This window comes from Camelus dromedarius, chromosome 31, assembly GCF_036321535.1.
Source record: "Camelus dromedarius isolate mCamDro1 chromosome 31, mCamDro1.pat, whole genome shotgun sequence".
Lineage (NCBI taxonomy): Eukaryota > Metazoa > Chordata > Mammalia > Artiodactyla > Camelidae > Camelus > Camelus dromedarius.
The window spans coordinates 15,428,657-15,444,047 of NC_087466.1; the positions used below are offsets into that span (position 1 = coordinate 15,428,657).

General features: G+C 39.8%; 1 protein-coding gene across 1 annotated transcript in view; it reads right to left on the bottom strand.

The window, feature by feature from the left end:
• The window catches only part of CIT (citron rho-interacting serine/threonine kinase), a 148,041-nt gene that overhangs the window by 104,801 nt on the left and 27,849 nt on the right, over positions 1-15,391 (bottom strand). Inside the window, exons 7-9 of the mRNA XM_031442804.2 lie at positions 15,074-15,167; positions 8,973-9,176; positions 7,346-7,499 (exon numbers count right to left, since the gene is read on the bottom strand). Of these exons, the coding sequence (XP_031298664.1) occupies positions 7,346-7,499; positions 8,973-9,176; positions 15,074-15,167 (452 nt within the window). The remainder of the gene's footprint in view (positions 1-7,345; positions 7,500-8,972; positions 9,177-15,073; positions 15,168-15,391) is intronic.

Below are 15,391 nucleotides of genomic sequence, written 5' to 3' on the forward strand. Positions count from 1 at the left end.
CTCAGGATCCCACGCACTGTGGGACCAAACACACAGTATCTGCCTCAGGGAGGGCTTAGGAGGAGTAAATAGGACCATAATATGCACAGTGAGCTTAGCCGAGCCCCCAGGCACCTAACAGGTGCTCAATAAAGGGTATGGCAATATAGCACATACCTGAAAACTGTAACTGAAGGAAACTTTTGTTTTAATTGAAGTATAGCCAGTTTACAATGCTGTGTCAATTTCTGGTGCACAGCATAACAGTTCCGTCATACACATACATATATGTATTTCTTTCATGTTCTTTTTCATTATAGGTTACTACAAGGAATTGAATATAGTTCCCTGTGCTATAAAGTAGAAACTTGCTTATTTATTTTATATATAGTAGTCAGTATCTGCAAATCTCGAATTCCCAATTTATCCCTTCCCTGGCTGGTAACCGTAAGTTTGTTTTCTATGTCTGTGAGTCTGTTTCTGTTTTGTAAATAAGTTCATTTGTCTTTAGATTCCACATATGAGTGATATCATATGATATTTTTCCTTCTCTTTCTAGAATGACGATCACCAGGTCCATCCATGTTGCTGCAAATGGCATTATTTTATCATTTTTTATCGCTGAGTAGTATTCCATTGTATAAATATACCACAACTTAGTCCATCCTTAATTAAAAGTAAATATGGTTATACCCATTATCTTGCAATAACTTGTAATGGAATATAATTTGCAAAAATACTAAATCACTATGCTATACACCTGAAACCAATACAATATTGTAAAATCAACTATACTTCAATTTTTTTAAAAAAAGTAAATATGGGACAAGAGTAAGCTGTGGGATAGGGGGTGGAAGGCATACAAACGCCTTTTTTGTTTTGTTCTACAACCACCTATTTGCTACCAGGAAGCAAAGATTAAGTTAAACCACCATCTTCAGAGATGAAGGATTGTAAGTCTATCTGAAAGAAAAGCTTCAAATTCCAAAAGCAGAGCCTAACATCCAGTGTTTCTAAGCAGTTCCATCTACCCTCAGCCAAAAAGCAGTCCCCCCTTACCCTGAGCCCAGAGGACAAAACAAGGAGGACTTCACAAAGATGAGTGAGAAACTCTAAGGCTGATATATCTCATTTTCTTCTTTTGCAGGCTTCACAAATGCTACACACAGGAATCTTATTCCTAGGGATCTTATTAAAGTGCAGCTTCTGACTCAGCAGGTCTGGGGTGGAGGGGGGCCTGGGTCTCTGCATCTCTAACAAGCTCCCTGGTGATGTTAGTGGTGCTGATGCTGCTGGTCCATGGACCACACTCTACATCATAGCAAGGTTCCACTGACCCCAGACTACGTTCCCATTGCTTGTTAACAATGGCAGTCTTGAGTGATTCTCATTATTGGAATACTCTCTCTCCCAGTAACAACCTGACCGATTCTTCTAAAACAAGTTCTCAACTAGGAGTGGCTGTGCCCCTCAAGGGACACAGGGCAAATGTCTAGAGACATTTTGGGTTGTCACAAGGGGCAGGGTGTACTGGCATCTATGGGTACAGGCCAGGGTGCTGCTGAACATCCTGCAACTCACATGAACAGTCCCCAAACAAATATCTGGTCCTAAACATCATCAGTGCCAAGGCTGAGGAACCACATAACCTCAAACAAATAGAAAACATGAATCGAGTCCTCTCAATTCAACTTGAAACTATCAATCGCAATTTTGGAAGTGGGTCATCAATCCAACACGGTCCTTTCCCAGGCTAGATCTGAAGTGTGGAGAGGGTAATAGATTAGCAGAAAGGACAGAATGCTGTACAAGGGGAAGGGTTCACTGTGTGTCTTTCTTTAAGATCAAGTTCGTGTGATTTGGTAAGCCAGCGGGCGACCTACCAAGCATTAAAATTTCTACCATTTTAAGGTACAGCAGTTTAAACAGGACCACAGCTCTGTTTAAGCAAGGACCTATAGCTTAGACTGTAAGTTCCCTGAAAGCCAGGGCTGTATCCCAATTTGTTCATCAATAGAGCTACAGCACCTAACATGGCACTTAGAACACTGCAGATACTCAAGTATCATGATGAATCTTACAGATTCAAAATTACAATTCCAAATGTGCTGAAATGGACAGACATTAAGCAATGGTTTATTACTTGTTATCACCACAAACATCATTAATTACAATTACTTATGCTAAGGCATGCATGGTATTGTAGAAAGAGTGTGGGCTCTAGAACTGCCCAGACCTCAACCTAAATCTGGACTCTTTCTCTCTCTCACTTGCTATAGAACCTGGGACAAGTTATCACAGTGTCCACATCATAGTATGGAAACAGTAATCCTTACCTCTGAATTGTTTTGAAGTAATACAGTGTAATACACTTAAATACCTGGGGGTTGGCACAGAACAATTGATACTTAACCAGTCTTTCCTATCATACTGAAGGACTGGAGAACAACACCCAGTAGGTCTTATGGTGCTGATTTGTGCACACAACAGTGTGTACGAATTTCACCCGAGGCTAGGAAGCTGTAGAATCCCTTTCCTTTAAACCAAAGGCTGTGACCCCTCGGGTTTACTGAGAAATCACAGACTTATGCACTTGTGGTTTCATTATGGCCGTTCTGGGCCAGGTAGTGAATAATGATCAGAGACAAGGGCAGAGGGAGATCTCAGTGCTGATCTGCAAGGGACCAACACTGAGTCACTGCCGGATTGAAATGAAATGTACTCTCTGCTAACAAATGCTTAGGACCTGGAAACGCAGAATAACTTTGCAACAACTGTGCCTTTCTTGGAAGAGTGAAAGGAAGATGATGCGAGAGAAGAAGCCCACGTTGTAAGTAACAGACAAACAAGTTCTCTAGAGCATTAGAACAGATGTTCTAGGAAATCACCCACAATCAGCATGCACATTATGTATTACTCACTGTCAAGACATGGCAGTCTTTTTTTTTTTTTTTTTTTTTTTTGGTGGGGAGGGAGTAATTAAGTTTATTTATTTTTTTAGAGGAGGCACTGGAGATTGAACCCAAGCCCCCATGCATGCTAAGCATGCACTCTACCACTTGAGCTATACCCTACCCCGCCTAAGACATGGCGGTCTTGAATGAAAGCGGCAAGCGTGCTGGTTCCACTGACATCACTAGCCTTTAGGGGAGGATATTTTAAAAGATGTGAGTAGAAGGGCATACCAGACAGTAAAACTTTCCCATTGACAGGAGCAGGTGCATGATGCCAGGAAATGAAGGCATAACCCCAAAGGCATGAAAGAGGAGGTCTGACTGGCTTCCAGAAGCCCACAAAATCAGGCTAGGGGAGCAATGAGACTTGCCCAGTATCACTGGAACTGCACAGCCCAGGGCAGCTAGTACACTTCAGAAGCCCCCTACTACAACTTGGAAAGCAGCCTTAAAATAATGATGGTAAGTAACTGAAAACTCAACCTTCAATCTGATCATGCAAGGCTGGGAATGAAGCATCAGAGTAATAGGTACACGGTGACATCCATGAGTGTGGCTGTAATTCATCAGAGAGCTCTTGACTTGCTGGGAGAACAAACATTCCTGAACTTGGTCAGATTCTTGGTTCGCACTGTGTTGCCCACAGCAACTCCAGGGGAGGACCCAAGAGGGCACAGATGCTCCTCAGGGTCAAAGCCAAGGCATGTCCTAGTTTCTCCCAGGAGCCACCCCCAATTCTGTCACTCATAAATTTGCCCAGACCATTCTGAAACTGCATTCATATATCCTGCCAGGACCACCTCTTGAGATAATGAGTTTTACAAGATTACTACCTGCTGTGTTAAGCAGTACTTCCTTTCATTGGTTACAACAAGAAAAAGAAGAATTAGGGTTGAAATAGCAGAAAGGCTAATGTTGCTTTCATTAAAGAACAATCTTGTGTATGGAAAGTGGAAATATTCAACAGCCTGGAACCACTAGGCATTTGAGCAGCAACCATGAACTCGGGAAACCTAATGACTTCAAGTGCTTTGGTTGATGAAAGTCACTCAACATGTGTTTATGAAAAACAGGACTGGACAAAGGCGTAATTTTTGTTAGAGTTACCTAGTTAGAAAATAGCTCAAATATCATGGAGTCCAGAAATGTTTTCAATCACAAAACCCTCAATTGATTACAAATACACAGGGATGGGAGGTTGGTGAAAAACAGGAAAATCTGCTGGGAGACATTGAAATTGATACCTCGGCTCTCTGCATTGCCAAGGAATGTGACGGAACCTTCAGGAAGAGGCTCTACCAATCCTCAGTGCACATGGAGATCCCACCCACCGGCTGAACTACACTAAGTGACTCAGCCAGGATTAGTCTCATTGACTGCAGACATTCTAACTGCAATATGGTACCCTGGATTGATTCCTGGAACAGAAAAGGGACATGAGTGGGGAAACTGGCGAAAACCGGAATACAATCTGAAGTTTAACTAACAGTAATGTATCAATACTAATCTTATTTTGACAAATGTGGCATTGTTATGAAAGATGCTAACATTACGGGAAACAGGAAGAAGGGTATGTGGGAACTCTATACTCTCTTTGAACTTCTCTTTAAATCTTATATTAAAGTATTATATTAGAGTAAAAGGGTTACTAAAATTAAAAGAAAAAAATTTTTTAAAGCAAACATATTTCATGACTCTTCAGAGCCACTATACTGGGAGTTAGAAGTCAATAAAAACCATCAAGAGTTTCTGTTAGAGTTTTAGAATCAGGATTCATGGCAAAAGACATGAAAAGACATTTTTCTAAAGAAGATGTACATAGGACCAAGAGGTGTATGAAAAGGCGTTAATCATCACTCATCATCAGAGAAATGCAAATCAGAACCACAATGAGATATTACTTCATACCTATTACGATGGCTATCACCAAAAAGACAAGAGATAATGTGCTGGCAAGGATGTAGAGAAAAAGGAAAGCTTGTACACTGTTGGTAGGAATATAAATTGGTACAGCCACTAAGGAAACAGTAAAGAGTTTAATCAAAAAACTAAAAAATAGGACTACCATATGATCCAGGAATCCCTACTCTGGGTATATTCCCAAAGAAAATGAAATTGGTACCTGGAAAAGCTATCCATGCTCCCACATTCATGGCAGCATTATTCACAGTAGCTGAGATATGGAGTCAATCTCACTGTCTGTCAGTGGACGAATGGATTAAAGAAGAAGGAAATCCTGCCATTTGAGACAACATGGATGAAGCTGGAGGTCATGATGCTAAGGGAACTAAGACAGGCACAGAAAGAAAGAAAACTCACGATCTCACTTACACAGGAATCTAAAAAAGTTGAATATATAGAAGCACAGAGTAGAAAGTTACCAGCGGTGGGGAGGTGGGGGAAACGGGGAGATGCTGGTCAAAGGGTACAAGGTTGGAGTGATGTAGGATGACTAAGTCCTAGAGATCTAATGGACAGCACATGACTACTGTTAATAGTACTATATTGTTATAATGAAAACTGAAATTTTGAATATTGAAAATTTGTTAAGAGAGTCGATTTCAGGGTGCTCTCATGAAAGGAAGGAAGGAAGGAAACTATGTGAAGAGACAAATATGTTAATTAGCCTGACAGTAGTAATCATTTCACCACGCACATGTATATCAAATCATCACGTTGTGTGCCTTAAATATACAATTTTTATTTAAAAAAATAAATTTTAAATAAGAATGAGGATTAGTTGGGTGAGGAGTACTCCCTGATATGAACTGGGTGTAGGAGGGGGTAAAATATGTGTTAAAGGTGAGGAAAAACTAAGGACATAGAAAAGTTCAGCAGAGCCACAGAAGACACAGCAAGTGAGTCAACTGTGGAAGCAACAAGTATGAAGATGACTATAGTGACCCAACACAAAGTCATCTCATCCCAGTGATAACCATGACTTTCCAAAGATGGGGCTCAAGACAGACATCATGGGCCACAGTCTAGAGACATGCATCCCCTCAGGCACCATGCAATCAACAGAACAGTACTTACTCCCCCTTGGAAGCCCAATAAGCCTAAAACCTATAACCAGCCTGAGAGAAGACGAGAACAAAAGCTAGGACTTCTGCCACAATACCAAACACAGTATCAAGGTTCGCCAAAATACAAAATAAAGTAATTAATCACCACTGACCAAGTTAGTTGAGTGGAGATCGGTCATTAGGCATCATCGGCAGGTGCACGCAGAAAAAAATTAACTGCTTATTCAAGATTACAGAGAGCAAGGGTAGGGTAAGGAAGGATTAAGTACTGAAGCAGCATCGAAAAGAAACTGGATCAAATCTTTCCAAAAGCAAAAAAGGAAGACCGCACTGAAAAGACATTGCTGATTAAAAGCTCTGAACCTTGGAGCTTTGGGGGTTGATGCCTAAAGACTAGAAAAATACAATATTGTTCCCAGAAGAAAAAAGAAATCACCAAGACAGATTAATGGAAATACAGCCTATTTAATTATTCTGGCAGGAGATTAGAGAAACCATTGAAGTGGCTTTCATCTGGACGATACTGGATCTTAACTCAGTGCATAGCTTCCTGAGGAAGGGGTAAGAGGTTATAACTACAACACAGCTCCAACTGGAAGCCTGGTGTTGACACCTAGAAATGGATTCCATTTCCTTACCTCCCCTCATCACCAAAAATAAAACACACACTCCACCAGGCCAACTCCTTCCCATCTCTAATCTATGCTATTCACTGGGTCAGGTCATTAGATCCAGGAGTAAAAAAGACTGAGAAAAAAATCACCAACTTGTTAAAAAAAAAAAAAAAAGCAGTTTGGATTTGTTGATAATAAGTCAGGTCTTTGTTTTTAATGAATTTAGTTTGCACTAGTTGATAACAAAGTGATGTACGAATGAATCCACTGTGCACACACATTACAGATTTTACATGCTTGTGAGCAAAGACAAATATTTTAGAGGGAAACAAACGAACACAGCAAGGCATTTATGGTTTTAGTGCAGGCTTGGCCATTAGCAAAACAACCTTGGCACTCTGCCTAATCTCTGAGTTTTTTAATCCGTGAATGAAATACCTATAAGGCCAACTTTTCCTCTGGGAAGAAACTGCCAAACCAACTGACAACCTTCAAACTCTATCAATCTGTACCCCTAACGTACTGAGAGATAATATTCCAAAGGCCACAGAAACACAGAGTTTGAAAAATGACCCCATTCTATGCAAACAATTTTAAAGAAAAATTATTACTAAGGACAGCTACATCATGTGCCTCTTCTCTTCTCTTCTCGTAATTACAGCTCTTACTTATATAATTTATACCCGCTTCAGTGGGCCAGAATAATTTCAGATCATTCTTACATGTTTCTTAATCCCAACCCCGGAAGTGAAGGGAACACAGCTCTACTTACAGTTATGAATGTTATTCCAGTCGATTTTAGAGAAAAAAGGATGACAGCAAAGGCCTTCAAACGTCAGCCTCTCTTTCTGGCCACACAACAAACTTTGGATCAGATCAAGTAATTCACTGCTAACTTTGGGGTCATCTGGAAACTTCAAAAACCGCTAGAAAATAATTTCCAAAGGAAAATAAAAGAATTATTCCCTTAGCAAATTCAGCTTCTCATGTCCCCAAGTTTAAAAAGTATTTCTCATTTATCCAAGTTGGTTTTTTTTTCCCCTTAAAGAAGGAAGTTTAGTGCCCTCTTAACTTTGGACCAAAGGCATGTTCCCAAAATAAATGGCCTGCTCACATCAATAGGGCAGCTCCATTGCAAGGGTTCCATATCCTTCATGGCTGATCTCTGCTCCCCTCTCCCGTCTCATCTAGCTACACTCCCCACCGTCCTGTGCTACCCAACAATGATGCCCTATTTAAAGCTGCCTAAACAGACCTTGCTGTTCCCTCTGGCTAGAAGGCCCTCCCCAACCCAAGCCCCTCTTCCCTGCCTACACCCCTGCCTCCCTCTTCCACCCCATCACCCCCTCCTGCATGTTCCCTCTGTGCTCCACCTTTGCATGTACACAGTATATTCTGATTTCCCTGTGATGATGGAGAAAGAAGGCAGAGAGCACCTGCTCCTCCTCGCCCATCACTGCAAGCCTGGTAACCTAATGATACCTTGTACAGCTCACTCATTACTGAATGAATGGACTGAAATGGAGGAAACCAATTAGCCCCAAGAGTCATCTCAGGGGAAACTTTAACTCAAGAGGAGACTGAAGAATAACAAATAACACATGTATGCATGAAGCATATACAACATGCATTATACATAGAAAAATACCTATTAAACATCCTACAAAGACGAAAATGAATTGAGATACAAAAACCTGTGAAATAAATTCTTCCTTTTGGTTGAAACTAAAACATAGATCTTTATCACATCCTTAAGAAATGGGCTTAATATAGTGGCAAATACAGTTTACTAGAAAACAGATTTAATTCTACTTTATGTACATATTACTGTATCTCTAACTTATGTCTTCATTGATTTTTTACTGCCATATTTGATACTAGTAGTAACAAGATGTAGAATAGCGTACTATCAAGAGCATGGATTTCCAAGCCAGACTGCCTGTGTTATCTGGAGCAAGTTACTTAACCACTCTGCGCTTTACTTTTCTCATCTGTAAAATGAAAATAATAATGATCTACCTCACAGGACTGTTTGAGGACTAGCCAAGTTAATGACTAAGACTCATCAATTCTAAGACTCTCGTTTTATTCACATGTAACGGCACTGAAATCAAAATGCATTTCATAATCAATGAAATATTCTAGATTAGTTGGCAGCAGTTTTTTCCTTCTAAATGGTACAGAAAATGATGGCACAGGCGTACAATTACTGGCAGCTGAGAGTCGATACAATACAATCAATAAAGTATTTAGAGCCACTTTGGCACAAAGTAAGTGCTAGATAAGTACTTGCTATTGTTAGTATCCAGATCTGCTGGTTTACAATATAAAAGTTCATTCGCACAATTTTTAAATGGCGTTTCTTGACATTACGTCAAAACCTAATAATGGCTCTTTACCTGGAAATTCATGATGTTACTGAAGGTTCTGGCTGAGGTTCCCTCGGTGAACGGGGACCTTCCGTAAACCATCTCATAAGCGATAACTCCCACCGACCACCAATCACACTCAAGGCCGTAGACACCTTTTCCATCCCCGTTCAACACGGTCAGCACTTCAGGGGCCATGTAATCTGGGGTCCCGATCGGGAGTTTGGCATTCACCTAGAAACCCATAAATAAAATGAGCACAGCAAATTTTCAATTACCTTCAAACAGATTGCCAAGAGCCACAATTCAGACATAAGCTGATTTGCGACTGATTATGCTATTCTCCCAGGCACTTGAACCTTCTGTCAAGTGGCACAGCTTCAGGAAATGCAAATGATTTACTAATTAAAAAAAAAAATTTTTTTTAAAGCACATAATATAATCCAAAGGCAAAGGGGCCAGAGCTGTTGATGACATACACCCTTTGGTTACACAAATGACAGTTGGGTGCGTACCTGGGATGGAAGATGTCTTTCCTGATACACCCTACTGATAGAACTTCTCTTACTTATGAAAATGGCAAAATGGTAACAACATCTAAAGATGAATCCAAAAGATCATCTTCCACTGTTATTGAAAAACTGGCAGCTAGCTGACAACATAATATTGCAAACAAGGCTTATCTCAAGTTTAAATATTTGGAGTCAACATTCCTACTTCAGCCCACCCGCAGGGCAAGACGTGATAATTAAGTTCCACCAGAGGTCAAGTGTTAATGAGTTCATTTTCCTCACCCCCAACCCCTGTTTCTGGGTTCCCTCCCCACTGTTTAGAAACACAGGGCCCTCCAATCCAGTGGCATCCAAGCACCTGACCTTGACAGAGAACTATTTGGACAACACTAGGAGGTCTTTTATAAAGCCAAATATATATTCCATTTAAAGAATTGCCCTTATTTCTGAGAATTTATCTTTCTGACTGGTTTAGTGCTTAAACATCCTTTCTTTCTTGACATGATGCTGATGAAAGAGGTGGGTTTTCTGCCCCTCACCCCAATCCCTTCCTAGGAAACCTAATAAGCTGGCAACCCTCCGGTTTTCAAAATTGTCTAGAAGTTTTATTGAGCCATGAAATTTGAAGTCTGAGGATCACCTCTCTAACCTTCTTCCCCATCAAAACAGAGAGGGCCTGGTATTAGTCACATACTGGGCTGACCAGTTGCCCAATAACTCTACCTCTAAAAAGGCTTCCCTCGCTTGAGCAGCTGCATGGTGCAAAAGAACTTTCCCCCCATTAAAGGATGTTAAGTGCATCTGAATAAGCCAAATGATTTTATAGATAAGGCCACACATCTTTAAGGCTGGGCTTTATATATCAAGAAAGTCCATTTGCCTTACTTTGATTTGACAGGAGACTGAGAAGAAAGTGAACGTTTAGAGAAGACGCTAGGAGGTCTCCTTTCCCCAGTGATGAAGACCCAAGCTCTTCCAGTCTGAAACTTTAATCTTATCCATTCCTCTGCCTCAGAGACCCACTGTTACAGGAAACAAACCCATTCTCCTGACTCCCTTCTCTTTTCACCCCTTCCCTCAGGCCCACCACAGGTTTTTTTTTTTTCCAAACCCTAAACATAGAAAACAGTGTGATACCCAGAAAACAGTGTGATACTGTTACTCCTGACACAAGTCAGCCATCACTTTGGGCAACAGGATTTCCATGGGAAACACACATGGGGAAGCTACACCACCCAAGAAAAAAACCACAGGCCTGTGCTGAGAGACAAAAGTAAGGCGAAAGAAAATACCTGGTCACCAAGACAGAGCACCTTAAGCCTGAGGAACTGAAAGTAGCTTAAGTCAAGGGGAGGTCTTGATGGCGGGAAGCCTAAGCCAAGCCTTCTGTCTTTTAATGTGTGTGTAAATGTTAATGAGCTCAGCACAGAATTAGGATTAAATTACAGGGTTTTGGTTAAAAAAAAAAAACCTTCAATGCTGACAATGAGAAATAAATATTTTTAAAATATCAAAACCAGAGAAGAAAGACTGTAATACCTTGGTTTGATTGGGTATTGGTAAAGCCACTGTATCGGTGATTAAATGCTTACCCTTTATGCCTAACTACCTGGCAGAACCCTTACTGCACACTCCTCAAATACGCATCCTTTGCACTTACTGGGTTTTATTCTATCATCATACTAGATTGGGAATATTCCGTTCTTGCTGGCAGCTCCTGAAACTTGATGACTTGTTCAAAAAGAGTTGAACTTGACTGGGTCATGTTTACCCATGCAAAGCATGGTCATACCCATACCAAGCATGACCCAGCAAAAAGTATAAATTGCCAATGCTTCACTTTCAAACTAATGATTAGATGTATCAAAGAGAGTCAGATAACTGCATAACTGATTTTTGCCCCATAACAGGGCAAATGTGATTATATACATTTATGTCTAATAATTTTGTAAATTTACAAAATTTTCATGGAAAACACTCCCTAGCTTGCTTTTTGTATTCTCCAACTATATACAGTAAATAGTAATTAACAAAGACTTAGTGACAATTAATGGACTACTAAAGTGTCCATTAGCTATTGACCTCCACGTACATTTCCTTAGTTCCATAGTGTCATCTCACACATCCTGATAAGGATTTTACAAGATGCTTTCACTCTCTTCTGGTGGCAATTCATAGCCAGCTAATCTGGGTGAGACATTAAAAGTGGGACTGTGCACTAGAAGCCCAGCCACATCATCTGACAAGGCCCTAATTTTACTAAACTTTAGTTAATTTTCACTATATTGACAGGGAAGAAAATATACCAGTTCAAAAGGAGACAGTAAGAACATGACTATAAAGAGAGACAGAGGAGTCAGTCTCATTTGGAGAGACAGAGGGTTTTAAAAAAAAAAAAAAAGGAAAAAAAGGAAGGGATTATCCTAGCAGATTCTTTAACAAGCAGAGGGCAGATGTGAAAAGGGGAAGAAAACCAGTCTTCATCCTCCCAATCCTCTTCCCATAAAATGCTTATACATAAAGCTATTTCAACCTAACTTTCCTCCTCTAGTTGCCCAGGGCATAAACATACACCTGCAGAAGCAGGGGGAAAAATAGTCTCACTAGGTTGGCTCCTCTTGGAAAAGTAATAAAATCTTTCCACTCCTCCATAAATCTCAAAAAGGGCTATCTCCTATGGGTTTCCAACTGCTAAATGGTAGTGATTATCACTTAAGATGCTATAATGCTCTTTATTTATAATCTCCTTACAATTGTTTTCGTGAGAGCTGAGTGAGACAGGTTGGAACTGTCAGCTGTTTGCCATTCTTTGAGATTCTAATAAGGTGAAGTGGGTGACATCTCAGCTCAACACCCAAACCTCCAGGCAGTACAATCCACCTGCGTCTACTAACAAAAATACTCCAAAGCAACATTCTGGCTAAGAAGCTTAAATAAAGACAATGGAAGATGGAAAATTCAACAGATCTACAATTCACAAACATCCACAATACAGAAACAATCTGTAGCAGTGGTAGGGAAAAAGATGAATGGATTTGGGGTAATACAGAGTAATTTCAGCAAATGTGAATTATATTTTATATAGTATATTTTGAGTACAAAAGTACTTTTAAAACCTACTTTAGTCTGCTCAAATCTGTGAACCTGAAACTGATCTAAAAAATAAAGTCTATTAATGAAAAAATTTTTTAAACCTACTTCAGACCTACAAAACATTCTATTTAGAGGAAACATGTTTCACCCAGCCCCACGGATCAAAAATAACCAAAAGAAAAAAAAAGTGTATTTCTATATCCATACTGGATTTGATCTGGATTGTAGATTATTGGTCTTTTATAACAAAAGGGTCTTTGCACTTGAAACAAGGCTAGAAATTCCTCCTCATCTGCTTGTCACATCCGGCCCTAAGAGGACAAAGTTCTGGGGAAGTGATTCTCTAAGAGGAAATACAATATTCTCAAGTGTGCAGGACCGAGTGCTATTACCTCCTTGACCAAAATAATCAGGGCTTGACCACTGAGCTGCAAATAAAGATGAGTGCCTCTGGGAGGCTCCCCACCTAAAGTGAAGGATGCTACGGTTAGAACTGAAAAAGGCAGTTTGCCACACTGAGAAATAGAAATCCGAAATGAATAGGAGTCCTGTCTCTCCACCAAGCACTCTGAAAATAGTGACTCCAGATGCAGAGATAGGATCTTACTCTTTATTCTCATTTATTTACCAGGCAGTGACTGGATCGAAACAGAGTTTTCCCAAGTAGGTTTTATCACAAACACATATTGCTGGCTCTCATTAATAAGCTCTCTGATGCTTCTCAATCTATGGCAGTGGTTCTCCACTAGGGGTGATTCCGTCCCCCAGGGAACATTTGGCAATGTCTGGAGACATGTTTAATTGTCACAGTTGGAAATGAGGGTGCCACTGGCTTCTAGTGGGCAGAGGCCGGGGATGCAGCTGAACATCCTACAATACAGAGGACAGCCCGCCACAGCACAGAATTATCTAGACGAAAATGTCAATGGTGCTAACTATGTGTCAGTGCTTCATTTTATTTCTAGATGCATGAGTTTATTAAGGTCACTAATGCAATGTGTGTAAGTTTTTGAATCCTAGATGATAAAACTTTGTATTCTTGAACTTTTTTTCTGTTTTATTCCACTAAATTCAATTCTTAACTTTTCATGCTGTTTCTGAATTGTACATAACTTTTAAAACATAAAATGTTTTGATTCTATAATTTTTTAATTCAAGTACAGTCAGTTACAATGTGTCAATTTCTGCTGTACAGCACAATGTCCCAATCATGCATACACATACATATATTCGTTTTCATATTTTTTCATTAAAGGTTATAAGATATTGAATATAGTTCCCTGTGTTACACAGAAGAAACTTGCTTTTTTTTAATCTATAATCTAATTACTAATATAATGGTCAAGTGGAATAGATTATAAGAACAAAATCTAGGAGGTGAAAAAAAACAAACAGTGCTGAGGCTGAAGAACCCTGACCTTAGAGGACATAGGGAGCCTGTTTTCCCAAGGGCCTGAACCCCAGGTAAGTTATCTCAAGCAGGGAGAACAGAACTGGGAGGCCAAACCTGAGAATGCAAAGAGTTAACACAACCCCAAGCCTTTCCCTAACATCATCCTAGTGATACTCACCTTTCTTCCAAGGAACTCGAGAGAAAAAATGACATTTTTACATATTGCCCTTTATAAGGACTACATTCTCAGAACCCAGAGGCATTCTGAACAGCAGCCCCTCTAACCTCTTAATTTGTGCATTTTAACTAGAATCAGCATTTTCTAGAGAAAGAATAAAAGGCCAAGTTCCTAAGGATTTGTCCAGGTCACCAAGTTATTCAGTTGAGAAATTCGTCTTAAAAATCTAAGTCAATTTTTTTCTTAGACCTACCATTTTCGGCCTAGTTGTCTTGAAAATTTACATTTTAGCATGTACCGACTTTATTAGATTTTTTAAATCTAATCTTCCTCTACTTTGTCATCTTTTTCCTGAAGTATTCCCACTCTTAATTTCAGTAGCTACCCTCTTGCCTTCCTATTAGCACATGGAATACAGCTTAACAATAATTAGCATGTGGAATACAGCTTAATTTTTACCAAAGGTCCAGGATTTAGACTTGACATTTCAAGCACTTGGTTCTTAATGCTTAAGGATATTTGGTTCAAATGCTCTAGTGATTAATTTCAATTTCACTGCATGAGAAATGGAGGATTTGAGATAAATAAAGTTACACTTTACCAAAATATTTTCAAGTAAAAAAGACAGTGTAACAGAAGACAGTTTATAACCAGTAAGGAAAATGAAGGGAAAAACAAAATATGCATTCTCCCTTCTTTTTAACCAAACTATAAGAATGTTCCTAAAAATGTTTTGTAGAGTATTAACAGGTATTTTATATAAATGGGTACGGTGTCAAGTAAGTCTGGAAAACAGCTCTGTGTCCCCGCTGCCCTGCAGAGATATCATTTCATACACTGGCAGATGAAGGCTCCAAAATGTCGCTCAATTTTACCTCCATTTTTCAAACTTATCAGGACCACAGAACACTCTGTAGTTCAACCTCTATTAAGCTATCTTATTCCATTTTGTTACCATCTTATTTGAGTTCATTTTTGCAGCTGATCCAAAATCCACCAGCTTCATGTGTCCCGTCCGGTCAATGAGGATGTTCTCGGGCTTGACGTCTCTGGTAAGAAAATCAGGGCCACAAATTAGTGTTGTTTTCTCCATGCCAACCATCAAGCAGCTGCTGGATATTGATACTGGCTCAGCCAGGAATCTTAGTGTCTGTGTTCTGCTCTACAGACCTCCCTACTGATGGCATAAATAATGAGCATCCTGCAAAACATATCTAAGTGAAAGAAGAAGAGAGAAAGAAAAGAAGGGAGGGAGGGAGGGAGGAGAGAGAGG